Genomic DNA, 19,366 nt, shown 5'->3' on the forward strand with positions numbered 1-19,366 from the left:
TGTGTGCATAAATATGAATTAAAGCCAATTATTGTCAATACTTGCTTAATTGGCAATTAGCACTGATTGGCTTGTTAACAACTTGCATGTGCAAATCCAGGATACAACCAGATTTGCATGCGCACAAGTTAAGTTGCGATATATAGAATCAAGGGGCCAATGTATGCCTTTAAAAAGAACCCAAATGGGTTAAATGAGCATGAGAAAGTTCCCCAAAATTAGGAAAAAATTGTTTTAGATGAACACAAACCAACATTGAATGGGGAGTGATTTATCTAACGGAAGGAGTTTGTCTTGTGTCTAGTATAATAAACCAAACCAAAAGTCATCTTTATACTGTAGGGTTTACAAGAGCCCCTGTTGTCTTAGTACTTTCAAGAAAACAAAGAGAGAGCTGAGCTGTTCTCATGCACAATAAACTAATCTGGCTGTGTCCCTTTAAGGGAGGACACAAGCTGTGCATCTGCATTGGTTTATCGGGAAGGATGAGGAGGAGAAACCCTAGGATGAAACAATAGGCCTCTTTTGAATTTCATCCTGCACCAGTTTATTGGCTGTGATTTTTCCTTTGCTGTATATTAGAACGAGCCCTGTCCCTTGCATTTGGTGTCACAATGAGACAGATGGGGAAGGCGTGGACCCAGCCAAGCCCAGACTGACCTTTTTAAGCTAGGAAGCTGTGGAGCGGAACAGACAGAGACCCCAGGAATTGGAACTACAGCAGCAGCAGCCAGCTACTCTTGTTACTCAGTAGCAGGATCTCGGGAGCAAAGCCACCCAGCTGGACAAGAGCAGCAGGTATAGCATCTTGTGGGCATAACTGATGCACTGAGTAGTCCAGCCTCAGCCACTAAACTGGCTCTGATCGAATGCCTCCCACTGCTGCTCATTCATACACAGCACTGCAGGCCAGGACAACACTAGAGGAAGAGACTGGTATTCCTTTTGCATTTTTGTACTTTTAATCTCAGAGGGTTCCACAGTTCCTCCTGGTGCTCTTCCCTTGGAGGATCTCGGCTACGGTATTCACTAGGTTTATTCTGTTTCTAGTGAGGGTGGGAGAGCTCCCCGAGCTGAAATAATCTAAGCTTAGATGTCTTGGGAGGAAAAAGGTTAAGTGTAGCATTTTGTACTCTGCTGTGATTTAGACATATTTATATTATTTTTAATCTACACTGTTTATATCCCAGGCAGTTTCCTTAATCTTTGGGCTTCCAGCTCAATCCATCCTCTGTTGAACTAGGGTACCAGGAGTCTTCATTCACAGCCATGGCGGAGGGGAGTGTTAACTGTTTTATAACCCGACAGCCAAGTCATTGTAGAGTTGAGGAGGAGGCACAGCCCATGCTATTGTAAGAAATAGATGTGTCTCTCTGCTGAAGCTGATACTTGAAAATCTCTGTTGTGCTGTCTATAATGTGCAAAAAAAAATCACTCCATGAGCTATGCTATCTGAGTCCCTTCAGTGGCATATCTCTAGCTATTTGATAATGAGGACTCCTTGGTAAGATAACATTAGCCTTCCAGAAAAATGACCTGGTGAAGGGAGCAGAGCCTTGTAAAGTTAATCACAGATGTCACCTACAACTTCTTTGTTTACTCTTATTTCCACATATTCACGTGAATTTAAGTTACACCACAACATAATGTACAGTTCCCAGGAAGGAAAGCAATCACATCATTAACTAACTGCAATGTATTATAGTCAGGGTGATAGGGTGCAAATCTAAGCCTTTGTGTACATGATTTAATTGGATTTATTTATAGAGGCGTTCCATGATTTAGAGGTGTAAGAGAAAGAACAAAGCAGAAAACCCAAAGGAATATATTTTTTAATTCATTAGCAGAGCTGGTATGACTTTATTGTATCTGAGCTCTGCTCAGTATGTGCAAATGTGTGTATATGTATTGTTTTTGTGTATTTGGGTTGGGCATATCCATATATAGATATATATCCTCTCTAACTTATTATAGAAATGGTATAATGAGACTTCTCAAAATTGAATACATATTTTATGGCTGTGCCATATTCAGGGGTGTGGAGTCAGTCGGTAAAAATGTACCGACGACTCCAACTTTAAAAAAAAGCATTATAATATATGGTAAATTTATCATTTTATAAATAAGTATTTTTGTCCTGGATATGAAGTATTGGTAATTAATAAGTTATATTTACCAGTATTTTAGATCCAGAACAGAAAATTCAAACCCTAATATCGGTAGGAGTTGGAATCTGAGTTGGACAGTAGAAAAATAGAGGCGTCTGAGTCGGTTGAAGATTTAGTGTGCTGACACCTCAGCTCTGGTCATAATACCTCCTCAAATTGAAAAAAAAATATATAGATATAGATATTAAACAGTGTCTGCCGTTCTTCTATAGGCTAATAATAGATTGTCATGTGTGCAGTGTCGTCCTAAGTTGTTATTAAAAGTGATCAGAAGTAGCTGTATGGTATGAGGTTGGTCGTAAGACACTTTTCTTTTTCAGCAATATTAGTAGACAGGATGTTTATTTCAAAATTTCAGACAATTTTTTAAAATTTTTTTATCTGGGAGCAGAGGGAATTAGGATATTTTTTCTACAGCCAGTAAAAAGCAGAAAGCATAATTAGAACTCTGTATCTGTATTTTTAAAACAATACTTTTAGAATTCTGGATTTGATAAACACTTTTATTCTAACTAAGCAGTTTTTAGTGATGGATTGTTCTATGCGCTGAACTTACACTGAGCTGAGAAATACTGCATTATGAAGAGTTCTGCCAGCCTTTCTATTTATTGCAATACAGATTCTCCATTTGGTTTACTGATAAGCCATTTGTTAGTACAGCAGGCCACAATTTGTAGCATCCACACTGGGTGAAAGTTTGTCTCTCTATGTTGGGGGGGCTAGTATAGTTTTGAACTCTGACTTGCTTATGGGCCAGATTCTATAAATGGTGCCAAAAATTCAGCATCGGTAAAATTTGACGCTCAGCACCATTCTATAAGGGGCGCTTTGGGTTGAGAACTTTTTATAGAATAGTGTTGAGCACTGAGGGGTCCTTTTACTAAGCCACATAAGCGTCTATGTCTGCCCAACATGCGCCAAAATAGAGTTACCGCCTGACTACCACGTGGCTCTTGCGGTAAGTTCACTTTTGGCGTGTGTCCGATACGCACGTCTGAAAAATATTTTTTATTTTTGAGCGCACTTAACGGACGCGTGCTAAGTGGCATTTGGCACGCGTAGGTCAATATTGCCTGATTACCGCGTGAGTCTTTACTGCTAGGTCAATGGCTGGCGGTAAGGTCTCAGACCCAAAATGGATGCATGGCAGTTTTGATTTTGCTGCACGTCTATTTTCAGCAAAAAAAAGCCTTTTTTACAGGCGCACTGAAAAATGGATTGGCGCGCACCCAAAACCCGTGCCTACACTACCACAATCCATTTTTCAGTGCATCTTAGTAAAAGGACCCCTGAATTTGGTACTTAACTTTGGGTGTGAGGACTTACTCCATCTAAAACCTGGTATAAACCCAGGTACACAAGTTGGGTGCAGATTTCCACTTTCTGTAACACTGCATTCATCTTGGTATCTTGAATAGTATAAAAAAACGTATGAATGGTATAAAAAAAACAAAACTTAAAGGGTTGCATATGTGTTTGCATGTCAAGTAGTTCTTAGATGGCAACTCTGGCTGTATCAACTAAGGCTGGTGCCAGACTGGCTTGTACAGTCTGAATCCTGCATATAGCATTCTGGTTTAGGATGGGCTGTAGAGAGCTTTGACAGAAACTCCAGTAATTTGGAATGTTGAGGACAGTGCTGGGCAGACTTTTACGGTCTGTGTCCTGCAAATGACGAGGGATTCGGATAGGCTGGAGTGGGCTTTGATGGCAACTCCAGTAGTTGGAACATAAAGACAGAGCTGGGCGGACTTCTACGGTCCATGTCTGAAAAACAGCAAAGAAAGACCACGATCAAGTATATAATATCAAGTTAATTGTTGATTTAATCTTGAATTGATAATGAATATGAATGTTGGACAGACTGACTGGACCATTCAGGTCTTTATTTGCCGTCACTTACTATGTTAACTTTTCTGAATGCCCCAACCTGCGCATGCCCTTCCCATGCCCACACCCCCTTTTGAGTTGCAAGTGATCCAATTTAGGCACCCATTCTGACAGAATAGCACATAGCCAGATTAGTGCCAATTAAGTGCTTAGCTCCAATAATTAAATAATTGCAGACCATTAATTGATTATTTTGGGTGCCAATCTGAGATCCGCAACCAAATTTGGGTGATCTTTATAGAATCTGGGGTTATGTGTGTGACTTGAGTATTGTGTTTTGAATGTATTATAAATGTTTTTGTTATATTTTATGTGAGCTGCTTTGGGACTACAAAGGGAAAAAAAGAATATAAGTATTTGCATGAGAAAAAGATTGTTGCAGCAGAATAAGACATGGGCATGATTTATTGACTATTTCTTTTATTAATTTTTATCTAGATGTGGAGATGGACCAAACATTTTACGTTTGAGCTTGATGATCTTGAATTATATTTTTTGAAAGCAAGTGCATAAAGATTTACTCTGAGCCATGTTAGAAAATGTTTTTCACATCTATATGAGTTGTAAAAAATAAATGTACTCAATAGTGAAGGGAAATCATATCAGCCAAATTTAGACCATTTTGTCTCTATACCAGTGATTATGACATCACCATTTAAAAAGTTTTAAGAGTAAACAGATGATGCTGGGTAAGATGTAGCCATCCATTACAGAAAAGAGCTAACCAGCAATCCTATATAATAATTCTCACCTCCAACATTCTGAGGCTGCCTGGAACCGTGGATCCCTTGGTGGTGGTCTGGATCATGTTGTAGTAGATAATAGTGACGTCACACAACCCACACCAGATTGGCCAGTAGAAGGGAGAGGGGCAGAGCCACGATACAGGGAGCAGCGAATCAGCACAACACGGGGAATGCACAGCAGCAGGAACAGAAGCCTCTCTCACACAGTCACTCTCACATACACTCTCTCACACATACACACTCAGAGGAAAACCTTGCTAGCACCCGTTTCCTTTCAAACAAACGGGCCTTTTTTATTAGTATTAAAATAATTGTTATAAACTGTGCTCAGGAAGGAATTTATTTTACTGCTGTAAAATTAGCTATAGATACACTGTTTGCTTGTGGGTTTTTTTGCCTTCCTCTGGATCATCCTGTAACAAGAGCTGTTAGACAGTCAGTAGAAGGTTGAACAATGGCCCTCTGGTGATTGTTCAATCGAAAATAGCTATGTTACTATAGAGGATAATAAGACCTCAAAGTATTATTTTTAGCAGTAATAATTTCAGACTACAAAGGGGGAAACTTTTCAAATACAGCGTAGGGAGTTTGGAAATGCTCTTCTATGAATTTTTCTGAACAGCCCAATACCTCACTTATAACAATATTATAATTCTAAAATTAAAAGTGTGCAAGTTCAATAGAACATGAAGATTGCTGATAATAACTAATTCCAAGGCACTGTGCACCATGATAAAGTTCTGAGTAGAGAATGACACAGGGACAAATGTTGTCCCCCTGCTGTCTCCATCCCCACCCCATGTCCCCGCCCTATCCCCAGAGGCCCTGTCCCGTCTCTGCCCCGTCCTTGCAGGTTCATGGACTCTGTCCTCATCTGCAGAAGCTTTGAACAATTATGATTTTATATTTAAATTTTTATTAAAGTATAAAAAGGAACAATATGCTGTGCATAAATTACAAATATAAAAAACAATAACAGTGAGCAGCTATAATAACTCTCCTCACCACCACTCTCTACCCTTCCACCCCCAACAATAGCTGATTTCTACTTCCCCAAGGAATCATAATCCACCCTTTTAAAATGTCCAGGGGTACAAAATATGAAGCACTGTTAAGATTCTTTAATCTGTGAATGAATAAGAATGTTAAGTAATAAGAAGTCATCAACAATCTCAGGATTCAGTCTAGCTCTCCTGTCTTCCACAGTCCTTCCTGCAATAGAAGATGTCTTCTTAGAAGATGTGCTGGAAGCAGGTTGTACAGGATCCCCCATGCAAATTTTGCTAGTTGTGGCCAGCATGTTTGCTTGTTTTTTGAAAAAGTCAAAATTATCGTTGTCTGCATCACTCAAAAATAACAATCCAGTCCATTAACAGGCTTCAAAGTAGAAAATGACACCGGGACAAAGTTTGTCCTCATCTCTGTGAGCTCTATCCCCATCCCCGCCCTGTCCCCATGGGATCTCTCCCTGCCCCGTGCAAGCTCTGTCCCCACCCCCATCGCCGTGGTTACTGTGGGTCCGCATCATTCTCTAGTTCTGAGGTCTCTTCCCCCCCCCCCACCGTTTGAGATTCCTACATTATTTACAAAGAGTATTATAATGTTGTAAATGAAATTATTTGGATTTTTGTGTAATAGTGCAGGATCTCTCACTTTTTCTTGTTGTGGTGGTCTTCTCCGTATTTCGCCAGTCTTGTAACTTATTTATGGATTTGGATTTAGCTGGCATCTTTTCAGTAGTAGATGAAGGTGAGTCAGACTTGGTTTTTCTTACAATTTAAGGGCCCTGTTTACTAAGACGCACTAGCGTTTTTAGCATGTGCTAATTTTTAGCGCAATATGGGTGTCTCTAGTGTTAGCGTGCGCTAAAAATGTTAGTGTGGCTTAGTAAACAGGGCCCTAAGTTTGTACTTGAGGCAGTGGAAGATTAATGTCCCCTTTCACCAAGCAACAGTAAAAGGGGCCCTGCAGTGGCATTGGCACACGGGTTTGCTGCATGCAGAGACCACCTTTTACTGCTGCCCGGAAAAAAGGAAATTCTGGGCGGGGGCTGGAAATGGCTGTGCGGTAAGTGAAACTGTTGCCATGCAGCCATTTCCTGGAGGAGTCCTTACCGCCACTTATTTAGGTAAGGCTCCTGTGCTACCCTGCAGGGACGTGGCTACGGGGGCCTGGGACCCCATAGATTTGGCCCTAGACCCCCCTGCCGACGACCCTCTCGACCCCCCCCTCCCGCCGTCGCCGTCTGCTACCTTTGCTGGCGGGGGACCCCACCAGCCGAGGTCCTCTTCTTCCTTTGTTCTGTTTCTGACATCCTGCACGTATAGGAGGGTTGGCGCCGGGAGGGGGGATCAAGAGGGTCGTCGGCGGGGGGGGGGTCAAAGTTGTTGTTGTTGGTGGTGGTGGCGGCACTGGGGGGGGTCAGCAATGGCGGGGGGGTCGGCGGCGCCGGCGGGGGGGCTAAAATGTGCCCCCTCCCCTCGGGCTCTGGACCCCCCTCCCGCCGAAATCTGGCTACGCCTCTGCTACCCTGGCACAAAAAATGTTTAAAAATCTGATGCACCGGAAATGACATGTGTTGAGGGCAGTCAGTACTGCTAGGCTCCTGCGGTAGCCCAGTGGTAGTGCTGGATTTGTGGACAGCAAAGCGGTGGTATGGGTGCCGCTGCTTTGTAAAAGGGGCCCTAAGTGACTTACCCAATGTCATAAGGATTTGAACCCTGGCTTCTCTGTTTCACTGTTTGACCACTAGGCAGTCGCTTCACCTCTACTCCTTCCTCCCTTTAGATGCCTAAAGGGACTGGGTAGCAAACAACCCTCCCGTGCTTTACAGGCATCCCAGATAGAGCCTGACCAAAACTGATTTTTACATTTTCGGTTGAAACCAAAACTGCCACCAAACCTGTTTGTCCATTTTCAGCCAAAACCGGTGCTTGATTTTGGCCAGAACCGAAAATGAAACAATAGGAAAAGGCCTGAGTCTGGTGTGTGGATGTGAAAAAATTTATTAATACTACCATATTGCCCATAGCAGCAGCAGTTAGAGAACACTAGACTGCTTGAAGCTGGAATGTGTAGGAGAGACTGCGCTAAGGTAAATAGGCTGTTTGAAGGGAAGTTGTTCACGTTTTCAAACTGTTTTGCTAGTAAATATATTGAATCTGAATCTCTTTGGATCTGGGTTCTGTTTGGTATTATTTTGATACACTGATTGCACTCTCGGGGGCCATTTACTGAATGTTCGTGCATTGCCAATAGCAGCAACAGTTCAAGCACGCTTCTTTTGCTACTGTAGTTGAGCTGCTGCTCCTTTTGCTGCCAGAGCTGGTGGGCTGCTTCTCTTGCTGTTGGAGGTGAGCTCCTCTGAGGTGGGGCGGGCTTTTTGGCAATCACTGTAAACAAGAGATTGCTACCCTGCAGAAAGCTTTTTTTGCAGAAACTTGCCGAAAACTGCTTTTCAAGTCGGTTGTGGCGCCAGAACTGAAACCAAATTTCGGTCAGGCTCTAATCCCAGGGTCCAGTGCTGGCTGCTGTGCTTTTACAATATTTGGTTACAGTGGTGTCTTATACAGATAGCAATGTTTTGAAAGGGGAGCTCCTTCAAGAATGTGTGCCCAGTGGTTAAAGCAATGAGCCAAGAACCAGCAAAACCAGGGTTTAAATTCTACTATCCCCACCAACATTCCTTCTGCCTTTGAGCGAGTCACACTGTCTCCTGGTGTCTCAGACTTTAAGCTTTCTGGGGATTTACATTATGAGAATTCTAATCATGCTATTGAGCGTAATTTAGAAAGGCAAGCTAAAAATCCAAATGTTGTTACAAATTACTTTATGATAGAGTCCCTTACTCTTATAACGGAGCTGGTGAGAGCCACTTGATAAAAATGTGCTTATGTTGGCGCTTAATATACTGCCTTTCAGAACCTATCGAAGCGGTTTACAAAACTTTAAAAAGGGGGAGAAAGGAATGTCGTACAGGACAGAAAAGTAACAAGAAGGAGAGAAGACATTTGTGGTGACAAAACTCCCTTTATTAAGAAATTGGCAGCACATCACTCAATCAAGCTGCATTGTTTTATCACAGTTTGGAGTCAACTCCTCCCCAAGGAATGCCAAGAAAATCAAATTGGATGTGATCTGATGATTGTGCATACAGATATGTAGCATTTTTCACCCCTGACCTTTTCCATTACGAATGCTGTTAGTTATAGATGGGGTTGGAGTTTCAGGCTCCAGGTTGACCACTGCAGAAGATGGATGGGTTCTGAATACACTGACATCTCATTGATTCGATTCATTGCATTCATTAGGCACCCTGCACAGGATATACGAGTACCACGTAAGGGAAGTCAGTTGCATGACAATAATAAGTTGAACCAGAGAAAAATTCAGACATTGGAAAGTATGCCAACATTTCAGCAATAGGAGACAAATAGGAGAGTGGAGGAGTGGCCTAGTGGTTAGAGTGGTGGACTTTGGTCCTGGGGAACTGGGTTCGATTCCCAGGCACAGGCAGCTTCTTGTGACTCTGGGCAAGTCACTTAACCCTCCATTGCCCCAGGTACAAATAAGTACCTGTATATAATAGGTAAGCTGCATTGAGCCTGCTATGAGTGGGAAAGCGCAGGGTACAAATGTAAGAAAAAAAAATACTAACCTTGAGACTATTGACTATACTGCCCGATAGGCATGATTAGTTCTCAGGATCAATGCTAGTTTAACAAAACAATGCTAATCAGCCAGCAGGCTTCATAGCTGAGTTCTGGAGCAGTGGGGATGTCTGGGATGTCAGAATTACAGGCAAAAGAGAAAATGATACAACCCCCACATACTGAAAAGAAACAGAATCCTAATAGATATTGTTTTATTTAATATCTTTTTTTTTTTTTTTTCAGTGATGGCTAACAGAGGACCAAGCTATGGTTTAAGTCGAGAGGTACAGGAAAAAATTGAACAGAAATACGACCTGGAACTAGAAGCCAAGCTCGTGGACTGGATAAAGGCACAGTGTAATCATGATAAGGGACCCCTGCAACCTGGAAGTGTGTATTTTCAGGAATGGTTAATGGACGGAACTGTAAGTAGCCACATGAACTGTGCTGAATTTGGGGGTAACACTAAGTACTGGGTATCCTATACAAAAAAGGCAAAACTTTTGCCAAGAAGTGTCATCCTGGTGGTCATTTCCTGTCCCCAGGGCTGAAGAGAGAGCTGGACTGGCAATCTCTCATGTCCTTTTTTTCAGCTTTAAATTGCTGGTTTTGGACTCTTCTGTCTGAACTAAAGTTGTATGCAGGCTATCACACTCAATTAATATTGTTATAGTTCCTCTGGTGAAAACTGTCATAGCTTGTAGACATTTGACATCTTACTGGAGTTACTTGTTAGAAGAAATTCCGTATGCCTGTGAGTATATTTCTAGCAAAACGTGATCATCCTTAGACAAAAATGTATTCTGGACTAATTGTGACAGATAGCACTCGGAACACATTTCCCCTTATTTTGAAAGCCACGGTAATGAGCTTTACTTACAATGAATTGCATGTCTCAGGCAGATGCTATAAGAGACAGGATAACCAAGGGAGTGAAGGTATCTTAGCAGATAGGAATGATAGCAAGTGAAAGAGAAGAGTTGTCTAATTTCTTTCATATGGTTGGGACAATTAGGATCATCTGTGGCAAATTATCTTCCTAATTTTGTATGGCCAACGCATTTTATGAAGTAGGAAAGAAAAGACCTAAGAGAAGGAATTTGGTTCTTATCCTCCACACTTTCATCTGGTAATTGCCTTTTCTCATTAGATAAATAGGTAAGAGTCAGTTACACGGAAGAAAGGAAGAGATGTCGGCAATGGTGGTGTTACAAGGAATACTAATACCATTACAGTGGGATTGCACAAACATGCCTGTTTTTTAAAATTCAATTAAATTCAGATCTTATTTACCGCTAAAATCTCCCTTTCAGGGTTCAGTGTGGTTTACATCATAAGTGGGACATAGGTTGGATACAATAATTTAGGCAGAGCATTGGTTGGGTACAAATTTTACAATCTTGTTAGTAGGATATATACAATCTTGAATTTGTTGTGTGCTTCATTATTGGTTTCCTGAGTGATTGGCATTTGGGATTTTTATTTTTTTTTTTATTACATTTGTACCCCGCGCTTTCCCACTCATAGCAGGCTCAATGTGGCTTACATATTATATACAGGTACTTATTTGTACCTGGGGCAATGGAGGGTTAAGTGACTTGCCCAGAGTCACAAGGAGCTGCCTGTGCCTGCAGTGGGAATTGAACCCAGTTCCCCAGGACCAAAGTCCACCACTCTAACCACTAGGCCACTCCTGATGAAGATGACAGCTGATTTCATAAGTAAATGCTCTGTACTGCTGCAGTGGTGTGTTTTTGTTTAAGGAATCAGGAGAGCCGCTCTCACTGACTCTCACTCTCTGACCTGAGGTGAGTCGCTTCACCTTCCTTTACCTTTACTTTTACTTTTCTTTAATTGTTTGATATATCGCCCACCATACAAACATCTGCGTAGTTTATGATAAAAACCATAAAAGCAGAAATTCAAGCAAACCAACCTGCTTAATATTTTGAAAAGCACTTACTTATCCTCCCTATGATTATTGCATAAAAAGCAGGGCCTTCAGTTGTTTTCTAATCTGCAGATAATTTGTTTCCGCTATCAATGGTTGCAGTAATGAGTTCTTGAGATTTATCTCATGTGAAGGAATATCCTAATGGTTAGTGCAGGGGCTTGAGAACCTGGGGAACTGCAGCTCCTTATGACTTTGGGCAAGTCACTTAACCCTCCATTACCCCAGGTACAAAATAAGTACCCGCATATAATATGTAAACTGCTTTGACTGTAACCACAGAAAGGCAGTATGTCAAGTCCCATCTCCTTTCCCATGTGTCAAAAGGCCCCAATCTGTATCCATACAAAAGGCACTGACAAACACAAGAAACCCTACTGGGAAGAACCTAATGGCCTGGTGGCACATAATACTCAATGTGATTTCGCAAAGAGGTGGTCATACATTATACTTGACACATAAAACCTTAAATTTCATTCTTGATGCCACAGGGAGCCAGTGGAGCTTCTGCAGAGTAGGCGTAACATGGTCCCTCTTCTTACCTGCCACCGTCAACTTTGCCACCTTGTTTTGGACTAACTGCAACCTTCTCAACTGAGACTCTCAAAAATAAATTAACAGCCCATTGCCACAGGTATAAAATAAGTACCTGTATATAATATGTAAAATGCTTTGATTGTAACCATAGAAAGGCAGTATATCAAGTTCCATCCCATTTCCCCTTTTCCTCTATGCAGATATGCTGGAACGGCTGAAAGGGTGGATGGAGTGTGGGTGTAGAGAGGGAGGGGGCTGGAAAAAGATTGGTAAAGGGGACGTACATGGGGAGAGGGAAAAGGGGAAAGTACAGCATATGGGATAGAAGGTGATGGAGAGGAGATGGGGACATGCTGCTCATGGATGGGAGGGAAAGCAAAGAGGGACATACTGCTCATGGATGTTTGCTTTATTTTGAAAATGTACATCTTTTTAAATTTTGTATTTAGTAGAGTACAGAAGAAAATGCATTTATGTTATTTTTACCAAAGTATTCACTGCTTATAGAATCTGGCTTTCTTGGGAGGGGGAGGGTCAAGGTGGCTGTGTGGCGGAGTGCGGTATGGCGGGGTCAGGCCTGGGTGGACCAGGGCTAAGGATGGAGAGATTACTTGCGGTGGGGACGGGTTAGATTTCTGTCTCCGTGCAACTCTGTACTTTGTGAATACTGGCATGTGTTCTCCTTTCTTTCATGCAACATTGTCTCTCCATGCCTTTGGTTCATCGTTTGCGCCTCACATCAACCCATCAATCTGCATTCTTCTGTATAGCTCCTCGCCTATGGAATTCGCTACCTGAGGTTATATGTGCTGAGCAATTATTTATCAAATTTAAGTCGACCCTGTAGTCCTATCTTTATACTAAGGCTTTCTCGGTGGGGAGGAAGGGGTACTGGTGACATGGTCTGTGGGCAGGTGCTCTGTGAACAGCAACAGTTTTTAACTTCTCCTATTTTCTTTCCTGTTTTATCAAGTTTGTAGTTCTTTCCCAATGTTTGCTATTTTATAATTTTTCATTGTAAACCACTGTAATTTGAAAGGTGGTATATAAGAATAGCCATACTGGGTCAGACCAATGGTCCATCTAGCCTAAAATCTTGCTTCCAGCAGTGGCCAATCCAGGTCACAAGTAGCTGCCAGAAACCCAATTAGTAGCAACAGTCCATGCTACCAATCCCGGGGCAAGCAGTGTCTTCCCCCATGTCCATCTCATTAACAGAACTATGGACTTTCTTCCAGGACCTTGTCCAAACCTTTTTAAAATCCAGATACACTAACTGCTGTTACCACATTTTCCAGCAGCAAGTTCCAAAGCTTAACTATTGAGTGAAAAATATTTTCTCCTATTTGTTGTAAAAGTTTTTACAAAATAAACAAACAGATGAAGAAAGGAATGGAGAGAGCAAGAAAACAAGTTTGTCCTTGCTGCATGGCTGACATCAACGTCCTGAAATGTTTGCTTTTTATGACATGTAGAGATGTCAATCAGTCAAGCCTTTGATGATATTGTTGGGCAAAGCCACAGAAAATCAGCATCAATGGGCTGGTAACAGTGTTTAATCATTCTCTAATGATCAGTGGACTGGAGGAAAGCGTCCCATGAGCTGCAAATGGCCCACATAATGTAGTTTGCTAATCTCACATTTTGGTTTATGGGGTTATAGCTTAGTTGATGTGGACAGCAGTTAAAGTATTTTCCTGTTAAGTGGTTTTCCCAAAAGAGATGAGGGGAAGCATGGAAGTTCTTAGATCAGAGCCTAACTCTGAAATCACAGACTTTATTGGTTTGGTAGTTCTATCAGATCAGAGCCTAACTCTGAAATCAGATTTCATTGGTTGTGCAGGCTTCTTTCTGCTGCCTTCCTTGGCCATGAGTGATTCAAGAAAGGTTGTACATGCTTTAGTAATTTCCAGAATTTATTATTATAATGTATTCTACTTTGAAATCTCAGGAATGAATCTCAAGTGCCTTTAAATGGTGCAGAATAATGCTGCTTAGTTAATTTTGAGACTCAGAAAATTTGATTCTGTTAACACCCATTTAATTTCAGCTGCTTTGGCTTCCATTGGAATCGTGAATCCTTTTAAAAATCTTTGTTAATATTTAAAGCATTTATGTTAACATGCCCAGACTGCATAGCACCCATGTTAGGTATGAGCGAGGAAGAATATTACGATTTTGGGAGCAGGATGTCTACTAGTTCCCAATCCTTCTGTATTTCGACTGGAATCAATTAATAAGACAACATTTAGTTATTTTGGGCCATATCTGTGGAGTACATACACATAAAATTACTGTTATGTTTTCATGTAAAGTATTTGAACTACCACAAGCTGGTAAAAATCTTGCCAGGTACTTGTGACCTGGATTGACCACTGTTGGAAACAGGATGGTAGGCTTGATGCTAGGCCAGTCTGTCCCAGTATGGCATCACTTATGTACTTATATGTACTTATTTGATAATTCTTTGCGTGAGCCTTTTCAAGTTTTCTTATGCAGAAAAAAGGCTGAAGGAAAGAAAGTGGCAAATAGAGGACCAGTTGATTTGGTGGAGTAGGGAGACTGGAGAGTGAGATCTACTTCATAAATTTGTATTTGGATTATGTGTATCATATTTATTTTTCTCAGAGGGACAAGTAGGATAGCCCAATAGTCAAAGCAATTTATCTGACTGCTGACTGGTTAAATTGCTTGGTTGGGGCTAGCCGCTAATATTCAGTGGTGTTTTACTGGCCACTTAATAACATGGTTAGTGCCAAACTCAAAACCGGCTATGTTGGGGGCGTTCTAGGGGTGGAGTCAGCTATTAAGTGGCCTTGGTTAGCACGTAAATGGGACCACATAAATATCCTATTTTTATGTAGTAAACCATGGCCACTTAAGTGCTGAATATCAAATTAAGTGGCTATGTGTAAGCTTGATTTAGTTGTAGCGGATTTAGGTGGCTCATTTGATCTTTTGAACTTTAAATAAGCTGCATTCTCTTTCAAATATTACTTTGAGTACTTTACTTTTGGATTGCTTGGCTGCTCAAGTGGTTATAAAGTGGGCTAATCTGTTCCCACAGCTGTTAGGAGTGTTGTGAACATTATTTATTACATTTGTACCCTGCGTTTTCCCGCTCATCGCAGGCTCAATGCGGCTTACATAGTAACAAGAGAATACAATCTGTAGTATCAGAATCAACAAAGGAGGTATATGATAGGACAAATGAACAAGGAGTAAATGGGATAGAAGAGGTGTGAGAGAAAGGATAGGGATAGGTAAGGAGGTTCTAGTTGAGATTCTACATGGAATGTTGCTGTTGCTACTATTGGAGATTCTAGATGGAATGTTGCTACTATTGAGATTCTGTTGCTACTATTTGAGATTCTACATGGCATGTTGCTATTCCACTAGCAACATTCCATGTAGAAGCCTGCCCTTGCAGATCAGCAACGTGGCTGCGCAGGCTTCTGTTTCTGTGAGTCTAACGTCCTGCGCGGCTGCATTGCTGATCTGCAAGTACAGGCTTCTGCATGGAATGTTGCTAGTGGAGGAGTAGCCTAGTGGTTAGGGTGGTGGACTTTGGTCCTGGGGAACTGAGGAACTGAGTTTGATTCCCGGCACAGGCAGCTCCTTGTGACTCTGGGCAAGTCACTTAACCCTCCATTGCCCCATGTAAGCCGCATTGAGCCTGCCATGAGTGGGAAAGCGCGGGGTACAAATGTAACAAAAAAAAAAATAATAATAATAAAAAAATAAAAAAAAATCCTGGGGAACTGAGTTCAATTCCCACTGCAGCTCCTTGTGACTCTGGGCAAGTCACTTAACCCTCCATTGCCCCAGGTACAAAATAAGTACCTGTATATATGTAAACCGCTTTGAATGTAGTTGCAAAATACCACAGAAAGGCGGTATATCAAGTCCCATTTCCTTTAATTAGAATTTACATGCAGAGCTGTCTAAGGACATTCTATAACATGATGCATGTAAATTCTGTTGCATAGTTGAAAAGGGGATGTGGAATGGATGGGTTGTGGGGATTTCTAAAATCTGTGTGCCTAATTTAGGCATTGGCATTTACACCAAATGTACTTGGCATAACTGCCTGAGATTAAATTTAGTAATGTGGATGGGTGCTCGGCGTATTCTATAAACTGCATGGAAATTTAGAGGCCCTTTTACTAAGCCGCATAAGCGCCTATATGCGCCCAACGTGCGCCAATTCCGAGTTACCACCTGGCTACCGTGTTGCCCTTGTGGTAATTTCATTTTTGCTGCCTGTCCGCTATGCGCGTCCGAAAAATATTTTTTATTTTCTGGCGCATGTCAGCTATGCGCAGCAAGTGGCATTTGATGTGCGTAGGTCATTACCACCCAATTACCACGTGAGACTTTACCGCTAGGTCAATGGCTGGTAGTAAGGTCTCAGACCCAAAATGGATGCACTGCAATTTTCATTTTGCCGTACATCCATTTTTTCCAAAAATAAAAAAGGCATTTTTTGCAGGTGCACTGAACAATGATTCTGTGCGCACTCAAAACATGCATCTACACTACCGCAGGCCATTTTTCAGTGCACCTTAGTAAAAGGACCCTTTAGGCTTATTCTGTAAAGTACACCAAAATTTAAAATACGCCTAGGCACTGCAGATTGTTCACAATGCAGCAGCTTGTTTGCTTGTGGGAACGAAGAGATTTGAGCGTGTTTCTCCTACTTTGAAATGTTCGCATTGGTTGCCAATAAAATTTCTTGTACAGTATAAAATATTGACTTTGATCCATCAACGTATATATGGTGTAAGTCCGCAATATTTTATGGACTCTTTGATCATGTACGAATCACTAGATCTTTGCTCCCTGTTGAATAAGCAGCTATCTGTGCCTGTTTGTCATTCACCAGAAACATGGAATCATACTTTTTCAGTAGCTGGGAGGAATTTGTGTAACCATCTTCCAGTTTATTTAAAACTTTGCACTGACTATCAACAATTTAAGAAACTGTTAAAAGCTTTTTATTTTGTAAAAGCATTTGATGGATAACAGCAAGTCTTTTCTATGACAACAAAGAGTTATGACTTTATGTGATTGTTGGTGTGTGTTTTGATACTGTGAATGTTCTTCTTGTAACCCGCTTTGACTCTAAAGCAGGATATAAATGCATGAAATAAATATTTGTTTTGGCGCTGATTTTTTTTTTTTCGGTGTGATACACAGAATCTAGTTCACTGTGCTTAACTAGATAAGAGACAGCTGGCAGCACATATCTGGATATTCAATGCCGGTGCCTGGACATAGCCTGGCATTGAATATCTAGGCATAACGTTGCCTTTGGCCATAAAAACACTGACTGCCACTGGCTGAATATTTAACTCGTAGTGTCTAAAAACAGTTGCCATAAGTATAAAAAGATGTAATCAGCAAAATTCGCCCTTTCCTTTCTGAGCACACTGCCAGAACCCTTATCCACACTCTTATCACCTCTCGCTTAGACTATTGCAACTTGCTTCTCACAGGTCTCCCACTAATCCATCTCTCTCCTCTTCAATCTGTTCACAATTCTGCTGCACGACTAATATTCCGCTAGTGTCGTTATGCTCATATATTAGCCCTCTCCTCAAGTCACTTCACTGGCTTCCTATCCGTTTCCGCATACAGTTCAAACTCCTCTTATTGACCTATAAGTGCATTCACTCTTAAGCTCCTCAGTACCTCTCCACTCTCATCTCTCCCTACATTCCTCCCCGGGAACTCCATTCACTGGGTAAATCTCTCTTATCTGCACCCTTCTCCTCCACTGCTAACTCCAGACTCCATTCCTTTTATCTTGCTGCACCATATGCCTGGAATAGACTTCCTGAGCCGGTACATCAAGCTCCATCTCTGGCCATCTTCAAATCTAAGCTAAAAGCCCACCTTTTTGATGCTGTTTTTAACTCCTAACCCTTATTCACTTGTTCAGAACCCTTATTTTATCATCCTCACTTTAATATTCCCTTATCTCTTGTTTGTCCTGCTTGTCTGTGCTAATTAGATTGTAAGCTCTGTCGAGCAGGGACTGTCTCTTCATGTTCAAGTGTACAGCGCTGTGTACGTCTAGTAGCGCTTTAGAAATGATAAGTAGTAGTAGTAGTAATCTTGATCTGTGAAATGCTAAATAAAGAAATATAGATAGATTTGTGCTTTCCATGCATTAAAATATGGTGTATTCAGGGCTTTTTTTGAGGGGGTACTTGGGGGGTACTGAGTACTGGTATCTTTTCCATTGTCTGCTAAAATTTCCCCATGGACCCCAAGTTTCAGTGAAAGTGCTTAGGCTCTACATACGAATTCTGCCTTGTCATAGATTCTGTGACTGGTTGCAGGGGACCTGGCTATTGTGGGTCCCTCAGCGATCATGTAGGGTGGCTTAGCATTTGAGTACCGGCACCTTTTTGCTAGAAAAAATGCACTGGGTGTATTATGGAATGTGTAAGAAGATATGAGAAATGGCCATCTCAAGTAACATTCTAGAGTCCTTGCATTTAATTTGATTTGCATATTGCTCTCTGAGATTTCCTGTTAAGTATATTGTAGCCTTCTGTATACCATGAAGGGACAGAAGGGAGAAAATGTGAGCTTTTCTGTCTGTAACCCAAAGATACTCACAAAGAACACTGTAAAATCCTTAACTATTTTTTGCTGCAAAAAAGTGGGAGCTTTTCCTCAGCTTTGCTTGATTCTTTTTATGAAATACATTTTCTTTGTAATGGGGATTTCCGTTTTGGCCTTGTGTTCAGAGACAGAATATTGGCAAAAGGCAAGTGTTAGGTTATGCATCTGATTAACCCAATATACAAAGATTATCTTTATGATCATAGAGGAGCAGAGCCCTGATTACATATAACAAAGCACTTAAAGTCAGCCTTCAGAGTGTCTGGCTAGCCAGTCAGACTCCTGGTCATGTTTAGCATCTTATCTCAACTGCCTCTTAGCTTGGTCTTTATAGTTGGTTCCTAATAAGCCACTTCTCTTCTTTTCGCAAAAGGAAAAGATTCTATTTCTGATCTTTGAAAGGAGTTTTGCAGCGCTGCATACGCTTTGTAGCGCTATATAAATGCTAAATAGTAGCAGTAGTAGTAGAAACATTTTTCTACTACTCTTGTTAAAGACTACTTCTTTGTACTTGTCCAGCATGAATGAACACATCTCACCAGTAACCTCTAAATCATCACTCAGGCCAAGGCCTACTTATGCTAATAAGCCTTGTTGCAATGTATTGTGGGATACTGGCAAATGATGCCCATAATACAGCAGCAAAGACATCTACTAATGTTGGAGTAGCTGTAGCTATGATGTTGCACTTTTGGACAGATAGGCTGATCAAGTGGTTATAAAGTTCTTGGTCCCTTGTAATGTGGGTAATTTGCTTGCTCAAAGTTATTCAGAAAGAATATTCTG

The 19,366-nt window shown here is 41.3% G+C and overlaps 1 protein-coding gene across 1 annotated transcript in view; it reads left to right on the top strand.

Annotated features, from left to right (window-relative positions):
• The first annotated feature begins 711 nt into the window (after positions 1-711).
• Positions 712-19,366, top strand: part of TAGLN3 (transgelin 3) — a 34,341-nt gene continuing 15,686 nt past the window's right edge. The window contains exons 1-2 of the mRNA XM_030204204.1: positions 712-798; positions 9,700-9,881. Of these exons, the coding sequence (XP_030060064.1) occupies positions 9,702-9,881 (180 nt within the window). The 5' untranslated portion in view covers positions 712-798; positions 9,700-9,701. The remainder of the gene's footprint in view (positions 799-9,699; positions 9,882-19,366) is intronic.

Source organism: Microcaecilia unicolor, chromosome 5, assembly GCF_901765095.1.
Source record: "Microcaecilia unicolor chromosome 5, aMicUni1.1, whole genome shotgun sequence".
NCBI lineage: Eukaryota > Metazoa > Chordata > Amphibia > Gymnophiona > Siphonopidae > Microcaecilia > Microcaecilia unicolor.